This window comes from Pezoporus flaviventris, unplaced genomic scaffold (genome assembly GCF_033815535.1).
Source record: "Pezoporus flaviventris isolate CSIRO_AGI_PZ_B2104156 unplaced genomic scaffold, CSIRO_AGI_Pfla_v1 ptg000025l, whole genome shotgun sequence".
Classification (NCBI taxonomy): domain Eukaryota; kingdom Metazoa; phylum Chordata; class Aves; order Psittaciformes; family Psittacidae; genus Pezoporus; species Pezoporus flaviventris.
The window spans coordinates 4,211,446-4,236,543 of NW_026892573.1; the positions used below are offsets into that span (position 1 = coordinate 4,211,446).

The window sequence follows — 25,098 nt, forward strand, 5'->3', positions numbered from 1 at the left end:
AGGCTTCACAGAAATTTCCAAGCCTGGAAATGTAAAATGACTTTTCAGGAGTCCTGCCCTCTGCATTTCCTCCCAAAGCAACCATCGCCCTCGGGGAAGTGATTTGCCAGAGGTGAGGGACTTGCCTACCTTCAAAGGTAGAGCCTCAGAAAGCTCTTTGGTGGCAGAAAGATCTGTGCTGGGGAAATGGGAAGAACAGTCCCCTGATGGAAGTCTTGGCGGTATAATTGTTGGGGGGTTTTCTGTGTTTTATTTGCAGGAGCAGCTGAGAAATCTATCCTGTCTGTGCTCTTTGTGTGGCATTACCAAATTAGAAAGTCGTTTTCCAATGAACATGAAATTGCTGAAGAATAGAAACTGATGTGCCATAAATAGCACTGGGCTCTTTGAAGCCACAAAGAGGAGGCTGTTCTGCTGGGAGATGCCAGGCATGGGAACATGGGGTTTCTTTGTTCACATGCATTATACAGCAGCTGGTGTACTTGGACCACGACTCCCACATTTGCTTGTGCAGTTAACTGGGGATAAAGAGGAAATAGCAAGATTTTGTGAGCAGGGCTAAGAGAGTTCCAGCCCACCTGGCTGAACTGGGCTTCTACCAGTTCTCTACTGTTCTCTCTTCTAAGGAGACACACGGTAGGGTAAAGAACAGGTCTGCAAGTAAAGTTTGAAGAGGAAAACTATTTGAGACCCCTCAAGAGCTGTGTTGTCTCGGGAGGGATGAAGAAAACAGTTCTTTCTCTTAGGAGATACGGCTTGGTCTCCAATGTCTTTGCCACCATTGCCAGTGGGTTTTGCATTGAGGATGGTGGCAGCTGATGCAATGAAGCACCCACCTGTAGGGCGTCCACTGTCCACCATCCACCCCAGAAAACATCATTTTACTGCCCTGTTTGAGCTATTTGGCTCAAAATGCAGCTGAGGAATCAACAGGTGCTGATGAGGTTAGTGTTAAGCCCACCTGAAACCCCTCTGTGATTATACCCCAGTGTCAGAAAGGGCAAACATGGGCAACCTAATGAAAGCTGGTTGAGCACAGCCCAAAGGCACACAAATAAGTGCAGAAGTTCAGTATGTTTTGTTTAGTGCAATTGCATGTTTTTGGGGAACTGAGATCCTGTCCCACATCCCTGTCTGCTTTCTGGATGGATGATGTATTGTCTTGAAACTTGGAGCTGCTTTCTTCTCCTGGTTGTCCATGGCTGTGTCCTGGCTTCACATTGTCCCTACATGGCTTTTAGCCTTGGAAATGAGGGTGATCATTCAAAATCACTGACCTTCCAAAGAGCCCTAATCTAAACCCTAACAACATTTTTAATAAAGGGCAAGGTGCTGGCTCTGAAGGCTTTTGTCTTGTGTACTGCATGCTGGATAACAGCAGAGGAGATGCTTGTAAATGGAAATTCTATTAAGCTTTATTAAAGGAGTTGCAGGAACTGTGCTTTTCAGCCTCACCATGGGAGAACCACTGCAATAATGATCATTTTTAAACTAGGCTATGGAAAGCAGGTTTAAATGCTGTCAGTGTTTTTATTACATATAATGAACTCATGGTGAAGTTGTTAGCTGGTTTTAGGTGCCTGCGAGCCACCGTGCTTTGCATTATTTAATTGCTTGCTCAGGTTTTAGTCTATGAATGATGCAGAAATAAATGCCCCATGGAGCCCAGCTTGATGATGGACAACCCCAATGCAGGAGGGTTAGGCGCAGTTTCTCCAAGGAACAGTAGCCCAGATCTGGGGGAAAAACCTGCCAAAGTCATCAGCTGAAGTACGTAACCCAAGAAAGAGCTGGGCAGGTTTCCAGAGCTGCAGGGTATGAGGTAAAGCCATTAACAGGGGTTTGGGGTTTAAGATAATGACAGATTGGTTAGCGATTGGGATTTCCTGGACTCACAGGGCTTAGGAAATGCTAGAAACATGGATGTGGATGGTGTGCCTGAGGGAAGCAGACACAGGGGCTGCTCTGTGATCACCAGCCTCCCCTGCCCAACTGCCTGCTCTGCTCCCGGCAGGAGGAGCTGCCTGGCAGGGATATCTGCACCATGCCAGTGCTCCCCCAGCCAGGGGAAGGGTGAGCTCTCCCATTTGGCAGCCCTGGGGCAATAGCTGGTGGTCTGCACCCAGAGGAGGATGAGGTCACTGCCAAGGTAGGGTGTCCACTGTGTGCTTTTGTTATATTCCCTGTTCTTCCAGTTATGTGGACAAAGGAGCTGTTTCTTTCAGGGACAAAACTCACAAAACCCAGCTGGTGACCACAAGAGCACAATGGGATGTCTGCTTGCAAATAGCAACTTCTGGGGTTTTAATGACAAACTCTTTCCTAGCATTTGGAGGAGCTGGAGAGGAACCTTGTATTCTAAGGTTTTCTGACAGGATTGTACTAAAAAAGGTGGATAAAAATGATTTGGCAGCTGACTGTGGGGTCTAAGTCTGGGCAGACCCAGAGACAGGTTAGTGTGCACTGGCATCCTGCAGAATAGCCAGCAGGACCTTGCACGATGGACTAGAGATTTTACTAAGCTGCTTATTTGGCTGTGCCCTTAGGTTCCTCCTATATCTCTGCATGCTGGGGGCTGGAGCTGATCCTCTCAGATCTGACCTAGCGGGCAGCCATCCTGCTGCCCTGTTGTGCCTGGTGGCCCCAGAGTGATGGGAGCCAACATGTTTGCCATGCCCACCAGGAAAGGGAAGATATCCACCTCAAACCCCTCTGATTGCTCTCTTCTTATTCTTCACTTCTAATATGGATTTACTTCTAATACATGTAGATAAATTAATAGATTCCATCAGCCTAAACAGAATTGTCTTCAGATGGGCATGCAAGATGGAGCTGGACCTTTCCTAAAGCACTTCGTTATAATTCAGTTCTGCCGAAACCGGCATGTGGGTAGCATCACATCTGGCTGCGCAAGGGTTAATGCAATTGTAGGATGTCTCTTTGCTTTAACTTTTCCCCATAAGGAATGATCATTGAAAATCTCTTGGCCTGCTTTATGGTCATCACCAAGAGATCAAACAAATAGTAATAAAATAGCTAGCTTTCCAGGAAAATCAGGTTAAACTGCACTACCAGCTGTGTCTTCACAAACAGCACAGCATCCAAACTGAAAATAATGTTTGAACCCCAACTATGAGTAACGAGAGTAGTTAGTTTTATGCGTATGTGTGAATTTTCTCTGCTTTGCCTCCCTGAAGAGTTTGGTTCATCTTGGTGCCTTTCAGTGTTAACCAAAGCTCCATGACCGATGCAAAGATACCGGGAGTTTCACTTAGTAGAAAGGGATATTGAAGTACTCAATACACTAGGCCTTGTTAAATTAAAACTGTCTTTATAATGGGCTTGTTGCAAGAATCTTAATTCCTACCTTGAACTGATGTAATCCTGTATCACAACACTTTAATGCCCTCTGAGAAAGCCCCTGCTTGTTTAATTTTTCCTTGCCCTTTCCTGTATGAGGCATGCTTGCCTTAAGGGGGCTTGGGAGTGTACTGGTGTATTCTCACTGGTTTGATAAGCATCCACAAGAAAATATCCCGAATAACAAGGATAAACCCAACAAATTCTCGCCACTTGCAGTGATCCTCCTCAAGCAGGAGATAAGAAACAGCAAGAAATGGTATATAATGTGAGCTATACCCTGAAACAGTGGAGGACAGTGTCAGTGGCTGCATCACAAGCTAGGTACATGGGTGGGTCAGCATGTTAGCTGAGTGGAAACTCAGTGATACCTCACTGCCTGGAGACAAGTGCAGATTCAGACCTGGAGGCTGGTCTCTTACAGTGCAGGTCCAGGTCCACCCAAAACTCTGGAGGTTAAGAAAATGCTAGCTGCAAGCGAATGACACTCACCTGGCTTTGGATGGAGTATGAAACTTGAGCTGTTCAGAGGGGATTGGGTTTTGGGTTGTTTTTTCTTTTTAAACCCATAAAGCATTGGATTCCTGTTTTGAGGAAAAATGACTAAACTTTGACATTCACTGCCTTGCCAGTCTGAGTTCCCACATTCACACACATGATTTTCCTAGAAGAAATCATCCAGCTCAACAATGTGCCTTTTGTTAAGAGCAGCTGGTTGAGTGGAATAATGCTTCTTTCAGACTCCTGCACGATAATGGAAAAAGCTTTATGCCCTTTTGATTTGCTGTCTGCCATCATCTCAAATTAGGCTGGGCTTTGCAGGCTGTCAGGCGACAGACAGGATGCCCCAGGACCTCGGAAGAGGTGTGCTTGGTTTATGGAGTACGTGCTGAGCAGGTTTCAGCTGAAAGCAGGAGGAGATGCTGCCCCACAAAGCCCTGGCCTCAAAGGGTGAGAGGAAGAGCTTCTGGGTGGGATGAGAAGACGCCAAGTCTAGAGTCCGACACCTACTCAGAGCCACTCCCCATGGCACTCAAAAGGATTAAGTAGAGACAGAAAAGAGCTCTTTTAGAGTCTGTTCTTTCTCAGTCTGTGCCCAGCCACACTTATTCTTTGCCTCTTGCTTTTATTTGCCTCAGCTTGGCTTTAGATGGTTTCCTGCCTCTTTCTAGCCAGCCCTCTCGCATCTATTTATCTTCTCAATTATTTTAGCAAAATGAGCTGTCCTCGCCTGCTTTCCCTCTTCCCTCTTCATTGTGTTTGGTGGTTGAGGGAAGGATCTTTTGACTCTTCAGTTATTCAGAGAATAGCTGCTTCCTTTCTATTTCATCCTGCAAATCACGCTACTGTGCACATTAATGAGGCTGCACACCAGTGCTAGGGAAGCAGGAAGCTTCTACAAACCACACACTGATGGCAGTTTCTGTAACAGATTTTATCACAGGTGTGCTGTGTGGAGTATTCAAATGACATTTCAAAAGGCTCACGTGGTAATCCATGTAAGGGCTGCACTTAGGCGTTAATGCAACTACTTGCTGCAGAATTGTATATTACTGGCTTGCTTTAGCAAATTGCTTGCAAAATCTGTTAGCCAGAGCCCTGGATGATGCTGAGAAAAGAATTGGAGTTCTCATTCAGGGGACTTGCATTTACTGGTGACTGAGATTTAACTTGTGTGTAAGGTAACTGTCCATCTGCCTGTCAAACCTGAGCCACCTTAGGTGGTGTGCTAAAGGGGAAGGGAGATTCAAAAATAAAAAAAGGCAAATAGGCTTTGACCTGCTTTGGACAAGTTAAAGCACCAGAATCATTCACCTGCTTTTGTGTATTACTGACCTGCATTTATAGAGATGTTTTGCTTATATTTTGTGATTCCAAATATTGGATTGATGACAAAATACTAGTTTTAAATGACATCTTGGCCTTCACAGGATCCAGCTCTTCTCCAGCTGAGTAATTTATCTATTGATTTGCATGTGGATAAAAATTCACCATTGATGAATTGAAAAGCAGAAGAGAAAGGATGCTCTATGTTTTCATTCCATTATAAAACTCCATAATGTGTATAGAGCTATAATATCACATGCTAAAAACCTAAATAAAAGAATTTGTACTTCTTGGCATCCAATGCACAAGCAGCATTAATGCCAGTCCATGTCTGGGCATGCATGCTGCAGCTCAGGGCCTGGCTTAGTGTTGCGGCTTGGGTTTCTGCTGTGTTAATCCAGATCTTGTGTAGTTTTAGATCTTCTGCTTCTAGCCTGTCCTTCCTGCAAAAGAAGACCTGACCCTACAGAGGCTCCTTGGTCTGCTGGGGTGATTTGCAGCAGAGAGAGCACTGATTCAGGGGGTGGTATTTTTTCTGAGCTGGCACTAAAGGAGGGGAGAGTTTCCAGTTGTTAAATGCACCCTAACAAAGAGGGAAAGAAACCTGCTGTTTCATGGCCATGGAGACCTTCTTGAGTGAAAGGGCAGAATGAGGTGACTTAAAAATGGCAGAACACCAAGGTGGCTGGGGACAGTGGGGAGTCAAGAGGCCTGCAGAGCAGTTTCAGGTAATTTGAATGGAAAACCAATCTGTACCAAATTTAGTGCATTGAATTTCCACCATACTTTCTGCTGCTGAACGCAGATCTCACAGGATTTTCATTCAAATGGACTTTGGGCTTTCCCAAAACCACTGGGGAATTGGCTCCTCTGAGCCAGCAGCAGCAAATTGGGCTGGCAGAGTTCTGAGTGGACACAACCCCCAGCTGTTGGAAAGGAAGGGGCTGGAGAGGAGCATCTTGTGGGCTCACTAGCTCAGATGGAAGTGCACGAGCCACGTGGGCCATTGGAGGTGCCTAGATGTCCTTGTCCCTGCTAGATCTGTCCCTGCATGACCCTGCCTGAACAGGAGGAGAGGATGAGGCAGTGCTAAGGCTGCCCCTTTGCTATCACCAGATATTTTTGGGACGGGGACAGCATGTGCAGTGCTATAACAGGGAGGCTTCCTTGCTTCAACACTTCTCTGTAAATCATGGCAGGGGAGCATCCCTGTCCCTACCCAAATCCCTACCTAAATAAACCCCTTATTTATAACTGTCAGTTTGGAAACCATACTAGGGGACCTTACGGATGTCAAAGCAATCCAAGCTGAAATGCAGGTGTTGGTACAGCTGGCATGGAGCATGATTTAGTCATGACGACAGCAAAAATAATCTGGGACACCATTCCTCATATTGCTCTCCCGTTTAACACATTTTCCTAACCCAGTAATGCTATTTTGGGACTTTTTCCAAGCCACTGTCTGCATGTAATATTCTCATCTTACTCAGAGAGCCCGGCCAGAGGACTTAACATATAATACTCAACTAATGATTTGAATCGAAAAGGCTGTTAATAAGAGGGGGTTTTGCATCAAGTCCTGGTAGGAAAGGACTTATTTATTTATTTATTTATTCGTATTTGCGAGATGTATTTAGTTTCCACCTATCAGTACACATACTGTGATCAGTTGCTTCTTGAATAGGATCATGCTACAGGTGTAGTGTGGAAGACAGAATTTTTCTGCATGCCATCATGCCAGATGTTCAGGTTAATGAAGCTGTGAGTAATGCTAAGGACATCTGTTTGGTTTTCTGAAGTAGATTTTCATATGCTTATTTATACTGTCAGAAATTGGAGAACAGACACTCATGGAAAAGAGGCTGCCCAAATTTTATAATGCTGTCCTCATCTTTGAACAAACCCCCACCATCTCCCTCATCCTGAAGAATGTTGAATATCTTCCTCAGATCTTCCCACTGGGAAATACACTTATTTCCCAGAAAATGTAGTTGACTTTAAAACATTTTATTTAGCGACAATGCTGTTCACATTGTCATAACAGTCTCAAAATCAAAAGCACTCTTGAGTAAGGCAATTTGTTACCTGTTTATTTTGATGACACCTTGAATCCTAGGATTTTTTAACCTGTTTGAAGACTGAACTATACAAATATCCTTTTATTGCTTGTATTATCAGAGAATATCTCACTTTCCCTCTTTCTCAGGATTGCTGGTGCAGAACAGATTCTGCAGATCACACTGCAGCAATGTGCATACTGAGAAATAAACCACTGATAGAGTCATATTCATGCAGCAATTCTGCAAAAGGACTTTCTAAAATAGCCTGCTTATGAGTCAGAGCCTGACTGGTGATAAAAACAGACCTTTTCTGGTTTTAAGGACTGAAATGTCTGGTGTAAAGCTTGTCTTCTAAAAGATGAAATCCTTCAGCTGAAAGGTCTGCTCTGCAAACATGTTTTTTTTTCTAGGGGAATCATTGCTATGAACTGTTGTAAACAACCACACATTCCTGAGTTAGAGACCACCAGCATTCCCACCAAAAAGCATGGTGGCATCAAGCAGCTACACCAAGAATTGTCCTGGAAAAAACATCCACAACAGCACGGTCCCACAGGGTATGGCAGGGTTAGGGTATCTCAATTCAGCTGATACAGGTGGGTGGTGACTTCACTGGGCTATTCCAAAATGCTCAACTACTTTAGGCATCAATATCTGTCATTCACACCTAGGCACACGAAGTTGCTTATGTCTCTGAATGTTGACTGTGCTTTGCTCTGACTGAAATTACATCTGCCTGTGCTTTCTGTATCTTTGCACCTTAGTTAAATAATGACCCTAAATGAGTGTAAACTGTCACTAACTGGCTACTGAGTATGAACACATTTCAGATATAAACAGAACTAGCCCAAAATCTGCATTGCAAGAATTAGTTTAATTCACTATTAGTTAAAATCACTACTTCTCTTGTGACCAACACTATTAAAGCATTAACAATAGGTCAGGACCTGCTCCAACTGGCAGCTCTGTTAATTCACCAAAACAGTGCCTTTTCATAGAAAACTATGAGTGTGAGAGTGCCATAATAAACTGTGTGTGAGAAGAGATGAAAAATACCTTAACATGCTTTCAGAAGGAATGAATGACACACAACCCTGGTGCATCCAGTCACCGGTGCTTCTCTTAGTTAAACTAAGCCATATTACTCTTAAGCATTTTACTGACTGAAATAAATGCATATTAAAAGACTCTGAAAGTCCAAGGAACATGAAAGAAGAGTGCTATTTGCTGGATTTCTGAGCAGTGAAATAACACTGCCAGCCCCTGTGAGACAGGGAAAAGCACAGCTGCTGCTTAGATTTTCCTGGGGTAGCAATGGGCATTAAACCAGGTGAAAGATAATGAGGCCTGGGGAAAATCCTTCCTTGAATCATTACAATTTAGAGAGATGCTGTTGGGTCAAATATGCCCTGCAATGAAACACTGTAACAGGCAAATCCCAACCCCCCCTCCTTCTGAACTGGAAAAAAATAAAATAATAATCACAGAATGGTTTGGGTTGGAAGGGAACTTGAAGCCCACCCAGTTCCAACCCCCTGCCATGGACAGGGACACCTTCCACTAGACCACACTGCTCCAAGCCCCGTCCAACCTGGCCTTGAACACTGCCAGGGATGGGGCAGCCACAGCTTCTCCGGACAAGTTTAATTAGTTTCTTCTCTTTTTCTCTCAAAATCTACCAGGAATTGCTTCCACCATCTCCCAGCTGCCCTCCTCGCTGGGCCTGGTCCAGGACATGACTGTATCGTGTGGGCCCACGAAATGTGAACTGAAACACAACAAACATCTTCTGAAATGAAGAAAAAAACCCAAACACTACAGAAAGGTAACTTTAACTAGAGACCTCACAGCAGCCTTCCAGTATCTGAAGGGGGGCTATAGGGATGCTGGGAGGGACTATTCATTAGGGACTGCAGTGACAGCACAAGGGGTTAACAGGTTAAAACTTAAACAGGGGAAGTTTAGATTGGATATAAGGAAGAAGCTCTTTACTGGAAGGGTGGTGAGGCACTGGAATGGGTTGCCCAGGGAAGCTGTGAATGCTCCATCCCTGGTGGTGTTCAAGGCCAGGTAGGACAGAGCCTTGGGCGACATGGCTTAGTGTGAGGTGTCCCTGCCCATGGCAGGGGGGATGGAACTAGATGATCTTAAGGTCCTTTCCAACCCTAACTATTCTATGATTGTATGACATGAAGTACAATCTACTAGGATAATCAAACAAAAGGTTGAAAATCTGATTTACCTTAGAGTTTCCCTTAAATAACACTATTTTTTATGCTAACAGTATTATACTGCATGTAAATCTAAGATGACAGTTTATCCACTTGAGTAATCTAGAAAGTGTACAGCACATTTGCTAATTAGCTGTAATAAAACGCTTTATTGAAGAACTGCTGGCAATAAAAGTAGAGGAATTTCAATGTAAAACCACATTTACTAATACACATTAATATGCCAATTCTTTATTGTATTTAGTATCTCATCATATGTTCATAGGACCAAGATGTTTGTATTTTGAAGTGCACTTCCCCTTATTAGCTTTGTCTCTGTGTATGTGCGTGTACATGCATTTTTCCCAGCCAGGGATAACCTTCTTAACCTTCTCCTCCCAATTTCCTTCTCTCCAAACAGGAATTGCATCTCCAACCTCTTTGTTTTCACATATACAGTTACCATAACAATACCAACAAGCCTTTGAAAAACGTCTTCCGTCCTCTCTTGCCATAAAGAGTTTCAAAGCTGACCAGGCTTTGAAACACACTCTAAATATGGGACATTTCTGATGCTCTGCGAAAAGTTTTTGTGGCAGGACTGACGGAGTAGGGAATGACCACTCAAAACTGGTCCCTTTAAAACAGCGATGGTTGTATTTAACAACATCAAATTAACTTGCCTCCTCCTCTCCAAATACTGCTCCTAGTGCACTTTAGCAACTGCAGGATTCAGAGAAATATTAGAGGTGAAGTATTGTAATTCCTCCTCAGATTTCTGTAAGTACTTGACTTTATTCTATGCAGTTACCCTTAAATTAGTAGCAGAAGAGAATCAGTGATGATGCTTACACCCCAGCCTAAGCTTAAATAAATCATACATTCAATTCATCAAGTATTTCAGTGTTCCTGATGCACCACAAGGTATCTATTCTTTAGTGAGTAAAGAGGAACTATGCCTTATGGAACAAGTCAAACACTAGCCAATTACAAAATACGTCTTCATGACTATCCTGGATATTAAATATACCCCAATACAGATATCGGGCTAAAATACAGATTTTTTTTTTTCCTCCTCCTTTATAAAAAAAGAATGTATTCTCTCATGCCTAGATCCCATCACCAGTTTCATCTTCAAAAGACCCAAGCAAAACAGATCATGAAGGAGCTCTAGCAAAGCATTAGTAACTTTTTTGTCTCCCAACTGAAAAGGCACCTCCATGTACTGATGCTATCCCAGAGATTCTGGGCAACAGTGCAGCAGGACAGCATCACTGGTCACGCAAAGGAGACATGGCAGTAATTCCCTCTTTGGAAATCCTGGCAGTTGGGTTCCAAGACCGTTTTGACCCTATCCCCTTCTTCTCCACAGGCAGAACTGAATGAATCTATCTTTGTTTTGTTTTCCTTCTTAACAGCCACTTTCTCTAGATCTAAGCACCGTGCCTGATTAGATAATGTTTACACGCGACAGTCAAACTGCTCCATTTTTTCTCGGTATCCAGTGGTGAAGCCCCAATCTCAGTCAGGACAAGGAAGCCACAGCAAAGGAAGGAAAGGTTTCCTGCCTGACAAAAGCAGTCCTGTTTAAACCAAAGATGGAGTTAACTACCCATTCAAACAGATGCAAGCAAAATGCTGAAGCAGATTGCTTGGCTCTGTCTTACATAATATTATGAAATCCCAGTGACCCGTATTTAATAAAACAGGGTGAGATGATACCATACTGCTGGCAACATGGCTGGCAGAGCAATGTTCACAAACTGCCCCTTATTTATTTATCCCTCTGGAAAAACATTCGCTCTGTTGCCATCCTGCGATATACTTCCGCCCCGCTGCAGTTCTTTGAATGCACTGTTGGTTGAGAGATTGGGGGTGAAATCTTACAGCTTGGCTGTCGTGCAGATTTGGGTCACTTTGCTGATTAGAGAACAGTGTGCATCTTATTAATAACTGTTTGTCCTCGGTGTTAGTTTCTATCTCCAGCAGGAGTGGGTTTCTTCTTTGAATTCATGCACCGTGACATCAGTGACGTTTAGGCACTTGACAACATGGTAGATGTGAAGATCTGCTGCAGAATCTGGGGGATCTCTTTGGTATCCATGGCAATAAAAGACCGACCTGCTGGTAGCATCCTCTGCAGTCTAAGGAGCAGAATGAGGGGTAAGACACAATTAATGTTTCAAATTATCTTCCCTACCACAAGCCAGGGTTCCTTAAGAATGGATGTTTTTCCTTTTGCATACCTTCCCAATCCATGCTGTTCACAACGCAATTAAAGGCTTGGGAAAGCAGCAGTGGGAGGAAACACCGAGAGCAGCTATGTCACAGAAGTCCTTTCAGCAAGATAATCAAGAGCGTTTCTAGAGATTTCTATTCACGTCCACTTTCTGACATGCAAAAACTGTTTTGATCAAGGTACCAGTGACCCCATGAGGTATTACCACAGCTGCTTTTCTGAGGGCAGCTAGAGATTTACCTTGGAAATTAACATATTTGCTTACTTTAATAGGTTACCATGAACCCACAGCTCATTCACTTCAACACCCCCAGTGATTCTAAATGTGCTCTTTATATTTCCTCTTTGAGGTTGTAGCAGATTAAATAGAAAGATACTTTTCTGCCAAGATTAGCCTGACACACTTTTGTTCACAGCTTAAACCACCTTACAAAAGCTGAACAAGATGCACGTTGCTCCTCATGGGGAGTCAGCAGGCTTGGGATTTGTTTTTTCACTGCTTTTTAAAGGAGTTTATGCTCCGCACTGCTGCCCCAACGCTCAGTTAAATCTCACTTTTAAATGGGAGTTTTTAAAAAAGCAGCAACAGGGAATTCCCTCCTTCTTCCCCCACAGCTGCTATAGGAAGGCTTTGTCTAAATTCTGCACTTCCACGTACACAGTAATGCATTTCAGTGACAGGATTGTGTGCATTTTCCATACCCAGAGAACTAGACAATTATAAGATCTCCTCTTATACAGCAGGACAGGGTTAACACTTTATTTATTTATTTATTATTCCTAGAAGTAAAAGGTCTTTCTGTACTTATAATCTTTCAGAATGGGTTCTCTTTTCATGCATAACACGGTTTTGATGTACAGACCTGCAGACATGACTAAAGGTGGCTGTGCAGCTCTACTGTCAACCTTTTTCTGACTAAAACTGTGTACTGAGTGCCAATTCCCTTAGGGCCTTCTCTCATTCTGCTCAAGCTGAAGACTCGAACAGAAGGAGAAAAGACACCATTGATATTTACGTATATAACCAGCTTTTTGCTGCATGTACTGGTCCTCAGTGGATGTAGAACTGAGGGATGCCTGGTATAGAATTTCCTTCTTTTTCCCTGTGCCCAAACAACTTAAAGTGAAATTATGTAGTAGCATTGAAAATAGGCATATTGGCTTAGACTTGCCAAAGAATTTGTGTCTCTAGCACAAAAGGAGTATCTGAGTCAAATTTCTGGCAGTTTGGAATAACAGAATTGCAGAATGGTTAGGGTTGGAAGGGACCTCTGGAGATCATCTAGTCCACCCCCCTTGCCAAGGCCCCTGCAGGAAGACCACTAAATTCTAGTTTCTCTTTCTTTAATCACTTTTTTTTATAGGCCCCATGCATATCCAAACTGCATATTCAGAAATGGCAAAGGCATCAGATCTCTTTTATGATTAGGTAGTGATATTACACAGGGGGATAGTGCACAACCTCCACTGGAAGGAAGGCTTCAGGTGCTTCTTTTGGAGGTACAGAATCCTCTGAACTAGCTAGCTGTAAGGGATGTCTGCAAGGACCCACGAACCAGTCTCCTCCCTGATACAAGTCAGTAGATTAAAAAAAAAAGGGAAAAGGATGAAAACTTGGACATGACCTGGTACTGTGTACTCACAGCCCAGAAAACTAACCATATCCTGGGTTGCATCAAAAGGAGCGTGACCAACAGGTTGAGGAAGGTGATTCTGCCTCTCTGCTCTGCTCTCATGAGACCCCACTTTCAGTACTGCATTCAGTTCTGGGGATCCCAAAAGAAGAGGGATGAGGACCTGTTGGACTGGGACTAGAGAAAGGCCACAAAAATGGTTAGAGAGTTGGAGCACCCCTCCTATGGAGACAGGCTGAGAGACTCTTTGGCTTTTTCAGCCTGAAGAGAAAGGTCTGGGGAGATCCTATTGTGGTCTTTCAATATATGAAGGAAGGACAGAGAGACCACTTCCCAGGGCATGTAGTGACAGGACAGGGGGCTATGATTTTAAACTGAAAGAGGATACATTTAGATTTGAAAGAGGGAAGATTTAGATATCAGGCAGTTCTTCCCTGTGAGGGTGGTAAGACACTGGCACAGATTGCCCAGAGAAGCTGTGGCTGCCCCAGCCCTGGCAGTGTTCAAAGCCACGTTGGACTTCGAGCAAACTGGTCTAGTGGAAGCTGTCCCTGCCCGTGGTAGGGGGGTTGGAACTAGATGGTCCTTAAGGTCCCTTCCAACCCAAACCATCCTCTGATTTTATGATACTATGATCAAAACCTTAGTGCAGAACACAAGCACCAAATGCATAACTTCACTGCAATAAAAGCACAGTTTAGATTTATGATGAATGGATACAAAAAAGATAATTAGGCATAAACCAAATATACTTACCTATCTGCCTGGTCTCCTAAGGATCCGATAAATATGGCAAAAGCATTGACTTGAGCATTGGTGGTCAAGACTTGAGCAAACCTTGATGGGCGAATACCATATCGCTCGAGATTTGCATCACTCAAGACAATAACAAAATACTCATCAGCCTCTTCCTTGGTGATTTCACGAATGGCATGCTCTGTCCCTTCCAAGGTATGGTCTCCACTCATGCAGAACTGAGCATGAGCATGCATGATCTGTGTGCACAGCATAACCAAGTAGAAATATGTAAGATGACTTTAGGAATAAACATTCCTTTCAGCTGGCACAAGAAGGAGTAAATATTCAGTTATGGTATATTGGGGGAAGCTTCAGAAATGTGGCCAGTGCTCCAGATAGTACAGAAGATGCAGCTTTTTGTACATAGTAAGTCGCATTTTAAGATGGGCAATAGTTCTCAAAAAGGATCAAACAACCAAAACACACGCACAGGCATAATTAAGCTGGGCCTTAGGGAAGGTAAAATACTTTGACCAGCTGTGGTTTGAGTAGCTACATTCCTATATATTTAAGGAAGAAAACAGAGATTAGTTTCCTAATACTGTGACCAGCTCCTGCCAGTTTATAGTTTGCATGAGCCTTCCAAACCCTAGTAGTGTTACAGTTAATATCAAATATCTGGGTGCTGACAGAAGCAGCAAAGTGTAAAAATGTTGAAACATTTTGTTTGAGTTACGAGGGTGGTGAGACACTGGCATAGGCTGCCCAGAGAAATTGTGGATGTCCATCCTTGGAAGTGTTAAAGACCAGGTTCTGGCCTTTTATTTTACTTCACTCTCTTTATGCGTTACATTCTGTGATCTACAATTTTATCTCTGCAGTCACAAAAGCCTTGATTATTCAGTATCACTTATCAGTAGCATTTACCTTAAGAATCTCTAATCGTTGTTTATTGTTCTTGGGAACCTTGTCACTCCCAACCAAGGCGATATCAAAGCCATCTCCTGAATGTCCAACAATATCGTACTGCAAGAAAGAAATGTCATCAGTCATCTACCGGTCACGAATGGCCCTTGGGTCACAACGACACGAGACAGATCAAAAGCAATTTGCTTTCAACACAAAACCCCAGATACTGTTCCCTGTTTCTGTTTATGACCTGCATAAGGGAACTCCTTGCAATTTCTCACTGACATGAAAACATGGGAAAGAATCGCTAAATAATGAAATTAAAGAGCAGTTACTTATTACCATGGTCTGTTTTTCATATCACCCCACCAACTGCAGAGCGGTGATGCATAAGATCAAGACCTTGCCCTCTCACATTGCCCGTGTATTTTTATAAAGTAGCAATTTTCATCCTCTTGAGTCTGACAAACAAGAAGTGCATTGTTTGAGAGTAGCTCCTGCGATTGATGAATCTTTTTTGTGACCTCATTCTGCTTAGAAAAGACAGCACTACAACCCTTCTTTTTTTGAAAATCAGCACTCCCTATTTTTGTGCATAACAGATCAAAGTCATTGCTGAAAGTATGCAGAAAAGTGAATTCCAAGAGTCTCTGTACTGGTGTGCACATCATTCTCCTGTGAAAGATGCTGTAAAAATTACATGTAGAGCTATAATAGTTCAAATAACCTGTTGAACAAATATTGTAATATTGGGAAGGCCTTTGTTTTATGTAGGAGTTTCATTGTCATTACATGAAAACCAAGACAAGCTGAGCTATGGCAAAGTCCTGACCTGCCCTTTGTGTTGTGGATCTGGCAGCCACCCCAGGGAGAATTCATGACCAGGACAAAAGTGGGTTTAAGACCTGTCTATACCAAGTAATAGAGCACAGTGCACATATCCTGAGCCTGGAGAGACCTGAGCTGGCAATTCCTCAACATACACATGCCTGTATTTCCCCTGACTAGCTGGCACACATCTCTCTCTAGTTGACAGAAAGCCCTTGTGCAGTATTTTGCCTTTCTGTTATCTTTTATTCAAGTACTGCCTACAGGTCCCTGCTGAGTTCACCATCCCTAATTCCCACATAATCATCTGGTAAAAGGCAGGTCTATTCCTCAAAGTCAGCTCCTGGAGACTGGGGAAATGGCATTCTTTATTGACAAAGCCCTTTTTATTTGTTTCCATATCACTAATTTGCTTAAAATGTATCAAAAGTAAAAGAGAGCTATAGCAGCTGGAATAACACTTTTAAAAGGGACACCTCCCTCTGCACAACGGTGCTACATCCTACAGATTAATTTCACCCAAGGTCAGACCATTTTATGACAGACTCACTTAACCCAGACTTCCTTTCCCTAGGAAATCTTTACATAATTTAGTCCCCCACGCAATCCCATTTCTTTCTGTATTTTCCCATTCCTGTTCTCCTCAGCTCTTCCATTTCTAATATCTGCTACCCAGCTTCATGTAAAGCTTCCAGTATGGCATATACTTGCTCTTCAAAACCTATTTCTTATTACCAATAATGCTTCAGACTCTCTTTCCTGATGAATTTTTAGCTGGTGTTTCTGTCTTCCTCAAATCATTATCTTTCCCAGAGGAAAAACATGGCAAATGAAAATACACAGTTTTTGAGACTAATGTTGAGGTTACACTCAGGATACTTCCTAACTAATAACAGGAATAAATAAACCCAGAATGCGAACCACACACTAAGGGAGTGTGCTTGTCTATTGTTTTAAAAACCAGAGATAATTCAAATCAGAAGACTTAAATAAAGCTGTGGTTTAACGGAGCAGAAAATACACAGCACTAATATCGTTGTTATGCAATGTCAGAAACGTCCACAGATCTTCAGGCTAGGCTCTTAATTATGAAACCCTGCATGTCTTTTGCTGAGCAGTTTTGTTTTCGATATCGCTTTTAAGTCAGCAACCTAATTACGTAAAGCAAAATGCTATCATTCTCCTGTGCAAAAATAAAACTTGACTCCTTCGTTACAAGCTCCTTCCCAGTGCTTCACGGACCTTCCCACTGGGTGTCCTGGTACCAGCCATACTGAGTTCCATGGAATAGGCCAATATAATTTTCGGCCTACACTAATAACAGACCATATTTCATCTCAAAAAGGCTGGTTTAAACTCAGTGTGACAGTCTGTGTAAAGGGAACTGCTGTAGCTCCTAGGTGGAACACCAGAGGTTGACCGTCCAGTTGGATCCCCTCCTCATTCCTGTACAACATGGGATTGTACAACCCAAGTTTGGGCAAAGTGAGGCTGAAATGATCCGAGCAAACTATTGCAGGCACATAAAGGCGTTCACCTGGGAACATCATGTCCTGTCTGCTGCCTCCTTGGCTGGCTGCTTATTATTCTTCGTGTGTGCCCATGCATGCGCCTATGTGTACTTAACAGATGTTATCTGCTTCCTTGTTTCCTTGCTGACAGTTTATCATTGTTTCTTTGCTGACAGTCTACTGCACTATTTGTGATTAAAAAAAGTATGGTGAGGCAGCAGGGGAGAAGTGGCTGTTTCATTCCAGCTGCTGCATTTTGGGTCAAGTAGGGCCTCCCAAAAAGTAGGGTGAGATCCTGCTGTGCTGTGGAAGAGAAGTGTTGCAATTCCCAAGTGCTGGTCCTCACAGCCTTCTGGTCCCCCTGGAAGTCAAATCAAGGACCAGGAGTAGCCAAAACCTAATGAGGGTAAGGTTGCTTTTGTGCAGCTTAGCTGCCCAAACTGTGAGGCTGGATGAGTACTTGTGCCCCAGAGAAGGAGGAATGTAGCAGCATTGACTTGGATTGACTTAAGCCAACATAGGACTGCAGCCTGGGAGACCCTCCTTGGGAGAAAGAGAGGGACGGGAGCAGGCTAAAGCCGATCTTTAGAGGTGACAGAAGGGAGAATCATGTCCAGGAGAATGTATGGAGTCTATGGCAATTCAGGAACGCAGAGTTTGGAACAGGAGTAAAACTGGAGTGAAGAAGCCCACTCTGCAAGGGCAAAGAAGGAGGATTTAAATATTTCACCCAGGTGTTCTTTCAGTAAATTATTACATCCTCCTGGTTTGTGAACCCTCAGCGATTCGACGTTATCTTGGTGTGCTCCTTTTAAAGAAAAGGTGCAGACAGCTCCCACAGCCCTGTCTAACCAGGAACCCCAACACAGGCAGGCACATACACGCTTTGTCAAAACCAGTTTCCTTCCTTTGCAGTAGGTAAAGACAAGCACAGTAAAAGGGCCACTGAGAAGCAAGGATACAACGCTTTTTTTCTCATGAATTACCTAGGAGAATTCATGGAGTTACAAGTAAGAGAAGAGCTGTGATACAATCTTACTTGGAACTGACTCTTGCTTTGTTTTACAAAACAGATTGCAAGCATAGGCTCTCAGGACAAATCCAGGAGCAAGATACATGTTTGCTATAATGCAGACTTGACTGAATTAATATATTATTGTGGTACACAGCGGCTTGTTTTCCAATAGCTTCAGGTACATGGAGACAAGAACTGCTCTATTCAGAGCTGAGTACATTACATGTAAACGTCTCTCAAAATAGCATCATTCTGTTGGTTTCTTTCCTTACAGGTTAAAACAATCCCTATTCCACTGTAACATTTTGCACATTTTGAATAGATGCTTGCTGCTGCTTAAAATGGGTAAAATGGAAGTCTTTGTTTTCTGCAGCTGCCATGTCAAAAGGTTTAATTTCTGAAGGCATTTAAGCTGAAAGAAGACACATGCTGAATGTAAAAGGCAGTGTGAATTAGACAGACCTCTGCCAGAGGGCTAGATCTTTATAAATTCATCTTTTCTTTGGACATCACTGAACCTTCTTTTTTTTCTGAATTTATTTCAAACTTTTTGTTTATTATTTAAAAAGAACTGCTCCGCCAAACATGTGGGACATCTCTTCCTAAATTAATGGTGCTGTCTCCATACTAAATTTTGCTAATAGGGAATGCTGAAATGGGCATATAAAATCTGCAATATCCCTTTAATACATCTATAAATCACAATTCAGGCTTTTTCTGCTAGTTATAGAACACGCTATTTATTGAGCCACTTATAATATTTTAAAGGCTGCATATAATTGCTGTTGGATAATTTAGTGGACATGCCTCCTAAATCTGCTATCATGTGTGCAAATGATGGTAATTAGGGATGATACAAAACCATATGGTTTGTGTGACAGACGTAAAACTATCTCAGATAACACAAAGAACAAACTGTCCTCTGTGCATCTTCAAATAACTGGCACATAAAATGAGATGGAAAAAAAACATGTAAAAACTTTAATCCTGCAAAAGAACTTGCCTGTTATATCTTACACATATAAGTGATGCATCTGCACATTTAAAGGGGCGAAGGGGTCTTTGTAGGAACATTTAACCTCTGTTATCGGGATAAGGCTGAGAATGTGGGTTCTGTTATCTCAGTTACTCCCACTCTTCTCCTTATTAAAGCACTTGAGAGAAAGCGTGGATGAGATGACATTGGAGGAGGGCTGTGAAACATGGCTGTTAATTTAAATAGATTTCCTTACTGTGGGATGATCCTCCCATTTCCCCCTTGACAAGGAATGATTCACTGCCTGCACTTATGGGAAATGGAAGCAGGCAGGTTGTCCTATGCAAGCATAAAACCCTGACAAATACCTGCTGGCACTTGTCTGACTTTTTATGAAGGATAACTTCATTACTGCTAGTTGATACTTAGCTCTTGTGTTGGAAGGCAGGGAGAAAGTATTCTCTACCTTCATTAAGTGCTCTAAAGACCGGTCAATCAACATCATCAGTGATCAAAGGGGTTCCACGAAAGGGGAAAGCTCAGCCTGGCAGGATAAAACAACAAAGGAAAAGCCCATCTGATTAATTCACAACCTTATTTAGCACAGTACTAAACCAAGCACCAGCAGAAAAGTGGTCTTGAGCAAAAGCCAAGAGCTGGTTTCTGAAGTTTGCACTGCACTTAGACAGCGGAAGGGAACTTTGCTATGTACATCCCCTTAGAATGCTTTGCTCAGCAAGCCTGATGGTCCCCCAGGTTCAACATATGTTGTACACAAAACCCCTCAAATTCGTATCACATGTTGTTGTGACCCTTGCAGATGGGGCTACAACAGGAACAGATAACAGCAGGTGTATCTGAAGGCCAAAAAAGCCTATTTTTACAAAAATACAGACAAGAAAAGGATTAGAAAGAGAAAGACAAAAATGATAAACTGCAGATTTCTCACTGCAGAGGACACAGTTGTGTGTTCTTTTCTCTTCCTTCAAACAGTTCCTCTTTTAGAAATGAGAAATGTATGCTATTTTTGCAGACACACCAAAACTTCAGCTTTTTCCTGAGAAAAATTAGCAGCATCTTGCTGAGTGTCAGTGTTTTACAGATTAGAATTAGTAGTATTTTAAAACAATCACTGGTTCTCCTACTATCTGAAGACTTAATTACACTTGTTAGAAACCAAGGAACTAGCACGAGCTCTGGTTATTGATCACATTAATCCAGGGGCAGCAACTGCCATACCAGGTTACACACCAAAACCACCTGAACCTTCAACCTGTAGATTTCAGAAATGCCATTTATTTTTTATCAAAAGAATGACTCCAAGAGTCCATCAGCACATGCACAGGAAATTTCTAGTATGAGAGGACTCTGTAATGTAGGTTAAAAAGAGATATTTTAGCCTAATCATTGGATCATGTTAAGAATATGGTTCAACTATGACAAGTTAATAAATGACTCTCTGCTCATTTTGGGGGATGACTTCAGTGGCCAGTGAAACATAAGGCCACATCTCAGCCTAGTTACCTTTGGTCTATTTTTTTAGATATTATGCTTTGAATGAATCAAATCCCAGTGAGATGTAGAGGAAGAAAAATACTTTTCTTCCCACAGGCAAAAGCTCTCAAGTTGACAGAACTCAGACTGGATCTCACCAGCGTAGAATAAAGGGACTGTTACTGCCTCCCCAGAGGTCTCTATCCAGTGGAAGGAGCCCTTAAATAGAGGAGAATTACCCTACTCAATTGATGATGGACTGATGTAGAAGCTGATGACAGCTTTTTTCCTTGGTCTGTCACTAAAATTTCCAGCATCTTCCTCACCACTGTTATTTTAAGTATGAAATTAACCTTACAAGTCTCTTGACTCATAGAGATTGCAAGGATAACACTACTATTCATGTCTTACTATCACCAAAGCGCAGCAATGTTCACATCTAATAACTGCACATGGTTTTGGCATAAGTGTTTTAATAAATGGTAAATGGTTGTTAGAGAGGCACATCTACTGCTACAGCTAACTGCAGTTTGAGCTATTTGTCTGGCCAAATACAGGCTTTCATCTATGTGCAGGGCAAAACACTGGCCAATAGCAACTATTGCCAAGCAAAATATAACAATCTATAATTGACATAGAGGGATTTGAAAGGTAATGAAACATAGATTTTTAAAATCCCAGAACTGAAGACAGTTCTTAATGATCTTACTAATTCTGCACAGTCTGTCTGCTTACTTCTAAATGTTATTCCTTTACCATGTACCTGAAGGTCATGTCTGGGTTCTCAGCTATAGAGCTACACTGGAAATAAGCACAGCTGGTTGTCTACCGCTGCACTGCATCTTTTTGCAGTGTCATCCTTCTAAGCCACTGTCCTCTGTTGTTTAAATGTAAAATAACTCAGTGTTCATAATGAGCAGAACAGCTGTAGCAGAACCAAATGAACGACTGTGCCCTGGTCACTGCTTCCATTTCACTCCAGATTTTATCCAGTCTTTGATTTTTATCTCCTCCAAACTGAGCAGTTCTTGCATCCTTACCCATTTTTTGTATGGGGACACTTCCATAACCTTTGTAATCTTTGTCATGCTCTCTTCTGTTTCAGCTCTACAAGAACTTTTGCGAGATGGGGGACCAAAGTTGCACATATTACTCCTGATCTGAATGCACTATGGATGTTTACAGCATCATTCTGATGCTTTCTGCTTTATTCTCTGTTCTTTTGCTAATAGTTTCTAACATTCAATTAGCTTTTGGACAACTGGTGGGCACTGAGTGTTCAAAGAACCATACAAAATGATTACATTTCTCTGTTGAGCACTAATATACAGGTGAGAGGGAGCATTAACAGATAGCTGAGATTTCTTCACTGTGTATTTAAAATCAGAATTGTTTTCTTCCATCTGCAGCACTTCACATTTAATAGCACTGAATATCATCTGCCATTTTATTTCCCAGTCACCATGTACAGCCAGGCCCTTCTCCAACTTTTACAGCTGGACTTCCCTTTTTGTTTTCCCAAATAACTCCATACAACTAGCAACTTTCATCACCTCATTAACCCTTTCACATATTACCCTGAATATACAGAACAACACACCAACATGGGCTCTGGCACAAGTACCAACACAGGTTCAACAGTGACCTTCCTTCACTTCTTCACTCCAAAAAATGATCATTAAGTCTGTTTTATATACTTTCAGCAGCAGTTTGTTTATCTGAAGGCTTTCCCTTTTATCTCCCAAGTAGTACAGTTTGCTCACGAGTATGGAGTGGGGGAACTTGTAAAAAGCTTTTGACTAAGGAGAGTCTATCGTGTAACCTTGCTTGTTGCACATAAAGACTCTTCAGATTGCATTACTTCCCTTTACAAAAGCCATGTTCGCTATACCCCAATATATGATATTTATCCTTGTGTCCACTACTTTCATTTTGTCCTTTGTGGATGAGCCTGCATTTTGCCACACTAATATGTAGCTCGGATATGACTGATTTACCAGGCTACAAAACCAGTGTTGAACAATTACACTTCCCCCGTAATTAATTTGTCATTAAGTTTTAAAACTTGATTTGTCATTAAGTTTTCTATTATCAGTAAGCAGGAGATACATGAGCAGCTGAACCAATAAAGTCCTTCTTCCACGGAAGAACAGAAACGGCAAGATTATGTTGTTGGAGGAACATCGTGAAGCAGACCTGACTGAATTGATCTGGACTAAATTTTCTATTAACTTTGTTTAGTAGGTTTTACATTTTGCTCAGATTTAAGTCTTATGTTTGAGATGCTTTTCTGAAAAGGCATCAGACATCTTTATTCTTCCATTAAACACTGAGTCCGAAAAGAATTAACTTGAGACTGGCAATTCCTGTCTTTTTTAAACTTCAAGAAACATACTCTAGACCCAAGCCTAAATGGATTACTGAGACAAAAATGGGTATAACATTTATTTACATTTCCTTTGCAGGCTACCATTAAATAACCTCTGGAACCTAGTATCTTTCAGTACAAGAAATCAGTTTCTTGCTTTCAGGTAACTGGAAGAGAACACAAGTCAGAGACAAAGACACAGCTCTTTTCCCAGGACAATGTACTACTGTCTGTACCCTGGGCAGAGGGAAAGGCAGGGCATCTATGCACATACTGAAGTTCATATTTACTTGTGTTCTGTAGGCTTAAAGTTTCTGCTTAAAAAACAAATAAACTGACAAACACAGAAAAAAGCAGCAAATTTTACTAAACCAGAATTTTGAATATCTTAGATCGAATCCTCCCCTGCTGAAGTGTGTAATGTTTCTCATCCATTCACTAGTATTATTTTTCAGGTTGCTAGAAATAGATTAATGTCCTTATTTCCTTGTGGGAATGAATAATGCTCTTTGGCTAGACTGACTGCTGAAACACTTTTTCCAGTGCTCCACACAGCCTGTGCAATAACCACAGAGCTCCTAGCCCAGCTGTAATTACCTTGAATTTGTGCTCATAATTCTCAAAAGCTTCCATGACCATGCAGACAGCCTCCATGGAGCGTTCCAGGCGTCTGTCCACCCCATTAAAGCGGTACATACTACCGGAAACATCCACCACCAGGCGCAAGCGCTTGGGTTTCTGCTGGGGGCTCCCAGGCTGACAGGGAAACACAGCAGAAAAAGAATACCAATATAAATGGGAAAGCTGAACATTAGCAGTGATAAAACATTTCACAAAGAGAATTCAATGCACTTTGAGAAGTAGGAAACTTTTATCCAGCAAACACTAACTATTTTAACAAAAAGATCAAAATACTTTTTTTTTTTTTTTTTTCTGTTTCAAACAATTTACTTGACACCTCAATTCATTCTTTCCCCTCACCCTCAATGACTGGAAACAAAATACTTCAAAAAATTCCACACATACTTGTCAGGAAAATACTTTTTCTGTCTCAGTTTTGATTCTTAAAGTTTCATTTCAGTAGAGAGACTCTCAAATTCGCTCTTTCTGCCAAGGCTCATAATTGAAATGCTTCTCCTTGGCTTACGGTGCTAACAGGGACCTGGGTAAGACTGTAAAAACTTGTCTGCTGAGGTTAGTAACTTTCCAAAAATGCTTGAAATCTTGTTTTGATTAACTACCAGCTTCTTCTTCATTCTGATGCTGAAACCATTATTTTTTCCTGAAAACAATCCCCATCTGTTTTAACAATTTTTGGCACAGTATGTTCAAGAGAGGTGTTTTATTTAGTGTGCAATGAGATGAGTTTTGATTCAACTATAATGCTATTGAAGAGGATCTGGAAAAAAACCCTCAGTCATATTAAAACCAAAGAACTAAAATGTTTCTTTTACCTGTAAAGGGTTGCAAGCATTTGTGTACTTTATTATTTTAATTATTCTCCTAATAGACTGTGGAATTCCTGATCTCCCCAAACCAAAGGGACACACACAGGCCCATATATATATACTTTTTTTTTTAATTCAAAATTAAAGGTGACCTTTATTTCCCCAACTGAGATATTTTTACGAAGCCTTAACAGTGATACATTGAGTAAATACTGTGAAAAAATGAGAAATGAAGATCTAATCACTTTTCTCTCCATGATCTTTCACACAGGCAGTGCCAAGTTCCATAAACTGTTCAAAGCAACAGACATCAGGACCAAGCAGCATAAAAACTAACACATTCATCAGATGTGTGTTGCTGACACAAACAAAGATGTTGTACTCTGCTACTTAAAAGAAAGTCTTGGTGTAGTTAAAAACTGCTAAATATTGTAGACTAACCCTATCAGTTCTGGCCAGGTTTTGTTGGTCTGATTCAAGT

General features: G+C 41.9%; 1 protein-coding gene across 1 annotated transcript in view; it reads right to left on the minus strand.

Moving 5' to 3' along the window:
- Positions 1-9,692: 9,692 nt before the first annotated feature.
- The window catches only part of VWA8 (von Willebrand factor A domain containing 8), a 178,177-nt gene continuing 162,771 nt past the window's right edge, over positions 9,693-25,098 (minus strand). The window contains exons 42-45 of the mRNA XM_061457275.1: positions 23,767-23,925; positions 14,996-15,094; positions 14,087-14,325; positions 9,693-11,601 (exon numbers count right to left, since the gene is read on the minus strand). Coding sequence (XP_061313259.1) covers positions 11,493-11,601; positions 14,087-14,325; positions 14,996-15,094; positions 23,767-23,925 — 606 coding nt within the window. The 3' untranslated portion in view covers positions 9,693-11,492. The remainder of the gene's footprint in view (positions 11,602-14,086; positions 14,326-14,995; positions 15,095-23,766; positions 23,926-25,098) is intronic.